The sequence below is a fragment of the Leptonychotes weddellii genome, chromosome 9 (genome assembly GCF_054177405.1).
Source record: "Leptonychotes weddellii isolate Sample4059 chromosome 9, ASM5417740v2, whole genome shotgun sequence".
Classification (NCBI taxonomy): domain Eukaryota; kingdom Metazoa; phylum Chordata; class Mammalia; order Carnivora; family Phocidae; genus Leptonychotes; species Leptonychotes weddellii.
In genome coordinates, this window is record NC_138377.1 from 11,261,925 (window position 1) to 11,272,315 (window position 10,391).

Below are 10,391 nucleotides of genomic sequence, written 5' to 3' on the forward strand. Positions count from 1 at the left end.
ATATTTACTTCTTTTAAAAAATCAAACATTTCTAGATACTTGTGAGGAGATTTGTCAAAATTAGGATGGGAAAAAACACAAGAGGGAGAAAAAACTTCTCATTGGTAAATTTATATTTAACTTACAAATTTATCATAAACAAGTAAGATCAGAATAAAACATTAGCAAATGAAAGCTAGGGATGATTTAACCTAGTATTTATTGAGAAATGCCTAAGAGTTTGGATTCTCCCTTAGAAGGAAACCAGTTTTTTGTCCAGTGCTATCTGATCTTTTTCTCTAAGGAACAGTGAAACCTCCTTGATCAGCTGATCACTTAAGCACAAGAATACTCTGTATTATCTGCCAGGATGGTACACACACACTGCTTTTACCATTTTTACATTCAAGTAAATTCTCATTCACAATCTTTTAACTCTGTGCTAGCTTTAATCAGTAATGTTGCTTATAAAATAGTGTGGACTTAAATGCTACATAGGTTGATTGCCTTTTCTCCTTGAGAAGAATATTACCATAAAAATACTTTGAACAAATAATAAACAACAGAATTTAGCTATGTTATCCTAGCCTTTTTATATCATAGTTCATAAAATATTACCTAGAAATATTTCCTGCCCCCACTACTGACCTTCCCCTGTCATACCTCATCAGTTTATCTTCTTGGTAGAATTATTTGAAAGGCATTCAGTGTACACTCCCGATAACATGCCTAGGCAGATAAACACAAATTGAAAGGTAAATTAGGGATATGTTTACAAATAAAAGATAAAACTCTTAGGAAGTCAAGGCTGATACACCATAAGTTAAAACCCAGAGGGAGCAACACTTCCACTGAGAAAGAGGAAGCAGATACAGAATTGCAGGAGGCTAAAATGGCAATGTTTTAAAATAACAGAGAAACTTAAGAAATGCTTTCTTCACTATTATTTCTCAGTGACTGGAATTTCCCAACACTTAGGCTTTAATTTTTCTGTCTCCTGGAATTTCAATCAGATAGATAATTATTATATTAATGTAGATACTACCTACTCCCTTCCACCACCACCACCCCCCAAAAATACATAAAACAAGCACAAAACAGAGAACCTAAAGTGAATTAAAAAGGAGCTCAAAAATCACACAGAGAAGGTAGACGGTACCTCTTTGGGCACTTAATGTGGTTCTGAGCTTCCCCTCCGTTGAGACAATCCAGAACTGAGCCGCCATAGTTCTCATTGTCAGAGAAAGGAAGACATGGGAAGTAGTGGTGACTGTCAAACCTTTGTGGCACTTAGTAAGATCTATGTGTTTCATATCCTCTTTACACTAAACTTATGAATATCTAGTGTTTTGAAGAAGAGAGTGCATATTTTCTTGATCCTCAGCTTGTTAAGTTTAATCATTGTCTCATACTTAGAAGGAAATGTGTCTAATTTCAAAATGGTTTGACATGGAGCTGCCTGTAAATGGAAGTGAACGTTTATATTTGCTAAAAAGACTAGTTTTCTAAATAAATAAAAACTAGAGAAGCAATCAGTCAAAACTCATTATCTTTTTTTTTTTTTTTTTAAGGTTTTATTTATTTATTTGACAGAGAGAGAGCGAGAGCAGGAACACAAGCAGGGGGAGTGGGAGAGGGAGAAGCAGGCTTCCCGCCGAGCAGGGAGCCTGATGCGGGGCTCGATCCCAGGACCCCGGGATCATGACCTGAGCCGAAGGCAGGCACTTAACCAACTGAGCCACCCAGGCGCCCCAAAACTCATTATCTTTTTACTCCTAAACCAGTTTGGAGAATTATTTTTTTCTTTTAGTATATCTAAACCTGATTTAGGATATAATGTTTTAAAGGTATCTTTTAAGATGAGATCAAATCATAAACACTCTGACTTAGTAATTTTCATGTTTCTTTATGCCAGCTACACAGTGATTTTGGCTTATCCAAAAAAAGGCTATTGCATAATAAATAGTATATTAACTAAAAACACTGGTTTTATGAAGTTTGGGGTTTTTTTAAAAAGTAATTTTGTACTATTTCTTTTTTAATAATTCGGTAAACGGATGAATGCTTCCTAACACATTTTTCCTAAGCATGTCTAACAAAGTTAAAAATTATTCGTTAACTTTTTATGCAGAAATTAAATGGAATCAATTTTATTTAGCTTTAATTTTTCTAGTAGTTTAATACAAAATTAGCATTTGGTACTGAAATGATTAAGCAGAGAGATAATATTTGATATATGGTTTTTATTAGCTAGTCAATAACGTTGTTCTGCCAGGTAACAAAAAAGAAAATTTTCTGCAGATATAAGCATAAGTAAATTATTTCTTTTAGTTTCTGGGGATGTAATCTTTCAGCAAATGTAGCACATAAAAAGAAAGAAATGAATCTTAAACCATATTAATTATATGACATATAATATATATATATTATGATTAAGTAGTTTAAATACACTTTTACCAAAGTGTTTAAATAAATTCATTATATTTATTGTCTCTGTGCTTAACTTCCCCTAATAAAGTAAAGGACTTCTACTAATTCATTCTATAACATTGCTAGAGTAGTGTTCTTTACTTTTAAAATTGGTAAATAAGAGGAATGCTTATTTTTCTTAAAACCTTGATAGTGGAAGAAGAGTAAAGTGTAAATTGAAGTTTCCTTTAAAGTAATTTTGTAAAGGGGCGCCTGGGTGGCTCAGTTGGTTAAGCAACTGCCTTCGGCTCAGGTCATGATCCTGGAGTCCTGGGATCGAGTCCTGCATCGGACTCCCTGCTCAGCGGGGAGTCTACTTCTCCCTCTGATCCTCCCCCCTCATGCTCTCTGTCTCCCATTCTCTCTCTCAGATAAATAAATAAAAAATCTTTAAAAAAAAAAAAAGTAATTTTGTAAAATATTTTAATGGCTCCGAAATGCCTTAAAAAGTTTCAGATACAGCCGTAAGAATGTATCTTGTCAAAGAGGAATTCTTTTTTCCCTATTTAATATATCTGTATAATAATTTAGATATTTACTCTCCTTTGTTTCATTGGAATGTCATAAGACACAATTGATCGTTAAATCTAGACCTTTTTAAAGCTCTACAAAAGAGAAACAACTGTCTTTAAGAGACAATCCTTTTATAAAATAAAAACAATTTTGCGCATCATTACTAAACATATGATTGGCAGTGCCAAACCTAAACAAAATAAGGTGGGAAAAAATATTTTTCGTCGTTTTTCATCTTTGGGCTCCCTATTCTCCTTCTTAGAATTTGGTCTCTTTTTCCCCTTAAGGTTTCCCAGTGTTTTCCCAATCTTGCCTATCTGGAAATAAAGTACTAAAGTATTAGACAGTTCTTGTTACCCTACTAGGACTACTTGAAGTTTTACAAAAAGAATGGTACAAGAAACCAATAATGGAAATATACATACATACTGCAAAAAAGAAGAAAAGTGGATGGATGGATGAATGGATGGATGGATGGGTGTGTGGATGGATGGGTGGATAGATGGGAAGGTTTCAAGCAAAGGAAGTCTTTGGACAGGACATGCACCCAGGACTCACTATGTAGTGATGATCTGACCTGGTGAGAAGGGGGGAGTCTGTCAAATAGATTCTACCACTACTTTTCTACTGTGGTGTATCTCAACCACTAACATGTAATACTGACTTTTTTTTTATCATTTGTCTGGTTTGAAATCAAATGCCTTTTTGTTTGTTTGACTGTTTAAGGCTGAAAGAGCATATTCCTTTTGTGGGACTATTGAATACATGGCACCGGATATTGTCAGAGGGGGAGATTCAGGACATGACAAGGTATGTTCTAGACTTCCTTATATCTCCATAAAATGTATAATAAGAACCCTAGTTAATAACTTGGGTCCAGTCTCTTCATCAGAGCCCTCTTTCTGGTATTGTCTTACCTTCATTGTTTTCTCTCCTTTGCTTTGAATACATGAACAAATTATGATATCTAGAGTTTTAGAGGAAGAAGATAGACTTTGTTGATTATCTCTTCAACAGAAATAAGCATTGTAACAATCCTTGGAGAAAGAAAAAAATCCTGCATTCAAGATAGTCCAAGTTTGTTTTCCTTAAGCCCTCTAAAAACCTCACTTCCCTTTGTGCAAAGTAAAGATTGTAGAGGAAGCATCTTAAGCAGTTTTGTTATAAAATCTAGGTCACATATTTTTTCTTCCTGTATTAAAGGGTGAGATTTCTTTGGTGCCATCTTAATGCTTTTGCTGTATTAATAATTTTCTCCAAATAAGGAATTTTGACTATTTTTTGTTCCTCATCGTCCCTTCTCCCTCATCCCCTTTCAAAATCCCACATATTCAGTCCAAATATCTTAAGTGTGGAGAATCTTTGGTCTCCTTACTAATAACTAATCATATACTTAAAGCCTGTTCTTCAAGTTGGTATGGTATTGGTTTCAGGCCATATGATTAGGAATCTGATTGTTGATCTGTATCATCTCAACAGCTGGTTTCAAATCCAACAGCAAAACATTCTGAGGGTCCTGACTCCGGTGGCAGTAAAACGGCTTGTATAAATAAAATAATTGAATTGCTGGTTTCATTTACTGCATGGTATTCTTTGAAACTGTTGTCCTCAACAGTTTAATAGGAATTTATAACTGTTAAAATTTGAAAATTACCTTCTACGACCTAATGTAACCAATTTTTAAGGATGAAAACCTTATAGAACCTCCAAGAATTCCTGTATACCTGAGTCTGGAATATAGCTAGTCAGTAAATACTCTTTCCTGTTCGTGGAACACCTTGATGACTTTGAGGTAATTAAGTGTGACAATATATGCAAAGCGCTTATCAGTGTACCTGGCTCCACACTGTTCCTTTTATGATTGCAGACAGCCTGATCATGTTTTATATGTCATCGTTATGTATTTTCTTTAAAATAGCTCTAGGTCCATAAATTTTGCATCATCTCTCTGAAATCTTTGCCCTGAAATTTGGAAGCAGGGTTAAAAATTTTAGCATCCAGTTAATATCTCTTGGTATAAGCTTGTGTATTCAACAAATATTGAAATTTTGATTTGCCTAATTATAAAAGAACTAATGTCAGGGTTCTTTAAACTCTGCTCTCAGTTCAGGTAACTGCATTTATAAGTTGGTTTCCAATTTAGATCTCATTTTATTTTATATTATTTAAGTATCTTCATGTTTCCCACAATTGAAGACTCACATAAATGAAGATGTATGTGATAGGTCCTATAAGAAGAATTGAAAATTTAGGTGGTTATGAAATATGGTATCATTAGATGGGATTTTTTCATTTTTGTTCTTTGAGTTCAAGGAATTTCATAATACTTATTGGAGCTAAATAATTAATAAAAATGCTGAATGTTCCTTTTCTTTTTTCCCCCATCATAAGTCTAAAGAGTTTACTTAAAATTTTTAAAATTTGGAGTGCCTGGGTGGCTCAGTTGGTTAAGCGACTGCCTTCAGCTCAGATCATAATCCCAGAATCCCAGGATTGAGTCCCGGATCGGGCTGCCCACTCAGTGGGGAGTCTGCTTCTCCTTCTGACCCTCCCCGATCTCGTGCTCTCTCTCTCTCTTTCTCTGTCTCTCTCTCACTATCAAATAAATAAAATCTTTAAAAAATAATAATAAAATAAAATTAAAAAAAATTTTTTTAATTAACCAAAATAAAACCATTACTTAATGATTTAGGAAATAATGAAAGCACTTTTAGCCCTTTGATTGCCTATCACTATGTTTAAATTCTATTCTGAGAATACCCGGATATTTGTTCTCTAAATGTCTTTCTTGCAAGTGTTTAATTTAATACTTCTTACACAGAAAGCTATATACAAAATCTTCTTGTTAAAATATTTTTCAAATATATAGTTTTAGTCTGTTCATTCTCCTTTCTTATAAAATATATATTCATATTCTATAAAATGATATTATTGTTTTATAGGCAGTTGACTGGTGGAGTTTAGGTGTTCTAATGTATGAATTACTAACTGGAGCATCTCCTTTCACTGTCGATGGGGAGAAGAATTCCCAAGCTGAGATATCTAGGTAAGACTTAACAAAATAAAATAAATGTATTGTTTTCTGAAAGAAACTTACCAATTTCTGAAATTAAGGCTGATAGAAAAGATAATCTTTTAAATGAGGGTAGACAAAATAATGTTCAAGTGGTAAACTTCCATTTATATTCATATAGAATGTAGATATATAACATTTATATTTCTTTATATTTTATGTGCCCACTTAGATCTTAAGTCTCAAAAGGATAGTGTCAAATTTTTTATGCGATCCAAAGCACTTCATATATTATCTTAATCTAGCACATCATATATTGAGAAGTGTATTTGTTGGACATTTTTTCCCTACTGTATACCGAATGTAATTTCTTTGCAAATAAAGAAAAAGTAGTGATATTTTCAACTCACGGATATATAGGCTCAATAGAAACAAATACCATAAAATCACCCTCCTGTAGGTTACCAGAGTAGCTTATTCTATTCTTTTCTTCATAGCTGCTGTCACAATTGCAGTGTTTCATATGTGTTCATAGTTACTTGAGTAACGTCTGTCTGTCCCACTAGATTGTAAGCTCTGTGAGAGCAAGGCGCATGTCTGGCTTTGACCTTCAGGATTGTATGCTCATGTGCCAGGACAGTGCTTACTGTGCAGAATTCAGTAAATATTTTTGGAATGAAATGGATTAATGAACAAATAAACGAATGGTGATAAAACATTATACTAATTACTAGTTATGTTTTTGTCCTATTTTTACTTGAATTTTATAACTTTGAGAACAGATTTGACATTAAAAATTAAAAATTGAGACTTCCACCAAGATGGAATAACAGGGACCGGATTTACTTTCCTGCCTGAAACAATTTTTAAAATGGGCAAAATATATGAAACAGCACTATCGAAGACACTGAGCATCTAGCAGTGAAGGACAGTGAACACAGAGAGACGGAAAATAAACGAGGTGAGCCCTCTGATCGCCCAGCTTACTGCCTTGAGAGAGTATCCAGGCTGCAACACAGGGAGGGGAGGCCCAGGCAGAGTTGAGGAGATGGAACTGAGTCCAGGAGGACCACGCAGCTAGAGTTTGCAGGGCAGAGTCAGAGGGACGTCCAGAGACTTGCAGAAGGTACCCCTTGGGTATTCAGTGAAGTATTGATAAGCACTCGTGTGTGAGGGAGCTACTCAGTATAGTTCAGATGTGATTTCTCTCTAAACTGATCTATAGATTCATCACAGTCACAATCCCAGCAGGCTGTTTTGGGGGTTTTTTGTTTTGTTTTCTTTTGTTTTTCTGTAGAAGTTGACAACCTAAAATTCATAGAGGTATGTAGAGGACATAGAATTGCCAAATCACCTTTGAAAAAGTAGACCAAATTTGATTTCAGGGCTTATAAGCTACACTAATTAGAACATTGTGGTGTTCATATTGAGATACACAAATCATCAATGAACTAGATTAGGAAGTCCGGAAACGAAACCACACAGATATAGACCATTGTTTCTGGGGTTTTTTGTTTTGTTTTGTTTTGTTTTTTTACAAAGGTGCAAAGTCAGTTTGGTGGAGAAAAGATAGTCTTTTCAACAAATGCTAGAACCATTGGCTATCATATGGGGGGAGAATGAACTTCAATAAATACTTTGCACTTTATAGAAAAATTAAAAATAGATCATAGACCTAAATGTAAAATCTAAAACTACAACATTTCTGGAAGAAAACATAAAGGAAAATCTTTGTGACCTTGGGTTAGGCAAAGATTTCTTAGATAGGACACAAAAAGTGCAATCCATAAAAGAAAACACTGATAAATTGGACTTCATCAAAATTAAATACGTGTGCTCTTTGAAGGAAACCAAGAGAGTGGAAAGACAAGCCAGAGTGGGAGAAAATGACAAATCCTTCATCTGATAGATGACTGGTATCCAGAATACATAAGGAACTCTCAAAACTCAAGGTGAATAAAAGCCCTCCATTTTGAAAAATGGGCAAAAGATTTTAACAGTTCACCAGAGAAGATCTATGAGCGGCAAATAAGCAGGCGAAAAGATGACCAATATCATTAGTCTCTAGGGAAATGCAGACTAAACCACGGTGAGATGCCACTGTGTGCTCACTGGAGTGGCTACCAGTGAAGAGTCGAATTGTAGCAGGGTTCTCTGGAGGAACAAAACCATTATGATTATGGAGGCTGAGAAGTCCCAGGATCTGCCGTCTGCAAGCTGGAGACCCAGTCCTGAAGATAAGAGGAGCCTGTGGGTGTAAATCCCAGTCCAGTGGCAGAAGACCAGCTTCCTATGTTAAGCAGGCAGGCAGCAAGGGGCTGAATCCTCTCTTCCTCTGCTTTTTTTTTTTTTTCTCTACTCAGGCCCTCAAGGGATTGGTTGCTGTCCACCCACCCTGGGGAGAGGATTCTACTTTACTGAGCCCACCAATTCAGCTGCTAATTTCATTGAGAATAGCCTCACAGATACACCCATAGCAATGTTAAATTTGGGCAACCTGTAGCCCAGTCAAGTGACACTTTGGATTAACCATCACAAGTCCCTCCCTGTCAGTTTGGCAGCCATGCACATCTCCTTAAACTGAACTTAATCTCCAAATAAAGACAATAACGAGGTCATAATTCCACCAAACGTGATACAGCTATCCTACATACAATGGAAAACACACTAACCCCTTATATAAAATCCTTAAGTGATGTTCGCTCTGCTTGAAATCCCATAACTTAGACACTATGATAAAAATTAATAGTACTTAAATGTCATGATATAAAGTCAATGCATCTTGTCTTACATGATAAAGGAATAAGAGAGGAAAGACAACAAAGACATATTGTAACATATATATTAAAATGATTTATGCACACGTATTCCTACACAGATATACTCATAACAAGAGGAGGAAGTACAGCGATTTTTGTAACTGGTTATGGGGTCATAGGTGGTATTTATGACTACTTTCTTCCACTACCAACTCTGTATTCCCCTCGTCTTCACCAGGTATCTTGTGGGATGACCCAGACAGTCAATCCTGAAGAAGCTGGGCCTTTAGTACTTCTGCCTAGATTGGGTTGTTATAGTTTTCAATTGACCTTAATCACAGGGCATGGTAATACTAATAGATACCCTAAGGGATCTCCTGTATTTCAGACACTCTTCCTTACTTTCATTGTGGAGTAGTAGTCCAATTTCCCCTTGGTAGTGAGGATTGATCACACCAGCCAGCATGAGAACTCCCTTCTTTGCTGTTGATTTAGAGGCACAAGGAGCCCAAAGTAGCTGGGTGGCTGTCTTAATTTCCAACTCAATGGAATCATTCATTGTGTGTCTCTTGGTGGAAGCATTCCTTTTCCTAGAACTAAGACCTCTAGGCTAGCAGAGCATAAAGTCAGGGGAACAGGAGGCAAACATTTTGCTAGTGAGTCACTTGGGAGTACTCGTGAGTGGTGCCATTCCCAGTTCCACCCCATGATTTCTGGGTCCATGAATCCTGGTAGCGGAAAAACTGCACCATATATTGAATGTGGATTCAGAGCATTTACAGCCTTCTGGAGAACCTTGCTAGAGCCCTGAGACATATTGTCACCTAGCTCACACTGTAACTGTGTCTTCAAAAGGCCATTCCACCGTCCTATCACACCAGCTCCTTCAAGATGGTAGAGAACTTGGTAAGCCCAGTGAATTCCATGAGCGTGGGCCCACTGTACACTTCTTTTGCTATGAAGTGAGTTACTTGATTAGAAGCCATGCTTCGTAGAATACCATGACAGTGCTTAAAGCATTTTGTAAGTCCACAGATGGTTATTTTGGCAGAAGCACTGCATGCAGGGAAAGTAAATCTGTATCTAGAGTAAGCATCTGTTCCAGGTAGGATGAAACATTGCCCCTTCCGTAATGGAAGCAGTCCCATGTAATCAACCTGCCACCATGTAACCAGCTGACCACCTTGGGCATTGGTGCCATATTGGGCACTCAGTGTTGGTCTCTGCTGTGGGCAGATTGGGCGCTCAGCAGGAGTCATAGCCAGGTCAGCCTTGGTGAGAAGTCCATGCTGATGGGCCCGCACATAACCTCCTTCCTTACCACACAGCCACTATGTTCATGGCCCACTGTGTAATGATAGGGTTGACTGGAGAAAGAGACTGGTATCTACAGAAGAGATCATCCTATTCACTTGATTATTAAAATCCTCCCTGCTGAGGTCACCCTTTGGTGAACATTCATGTGGGACACAAATACCTCCACATTTTTTCTCCCCATTCAGAGAGGTTTACCATGTACCTCTTACTCATATATCTATGTCAACCAGACTACCTTGTCACCAATATTCTTTTTTTTCTTTCTTTCCTTTTTTTTTTAAATTAACATAATGTATTATTTGTTTCAGGGGTACAGGTCTGTGATTCATCAGTCTTACACA

The 10,391-nt window shown here is 36.5% G+C and overlaps 1 protein-coding gene across 1 annotated transcript in view; it reads left to right on the forward strand.

The window, feature by feature from the left end:
- RPS6KA5 (ribosomal protein S6 kinase A5) overlaps positions 1–10,391 on the forward strand; it is a 193,420-nt gene that overhangs the window by 124,537 nt on the left and 58,492 nt on the right. Inside the window, exons 6-7 of the mRNA XM_081830060.1 lie at positions 3,688–3,771; positions 5,904–6,007. Coding sequence (XP_081686186.1) covers positions 3,688–3,771; positions 5,904–6,007 — 188 coding nt within the window. The remainder of the gene's footprint in view (positions 1–3,687; positions 3,772–5,903; positions 6,008–10,391) is intronic.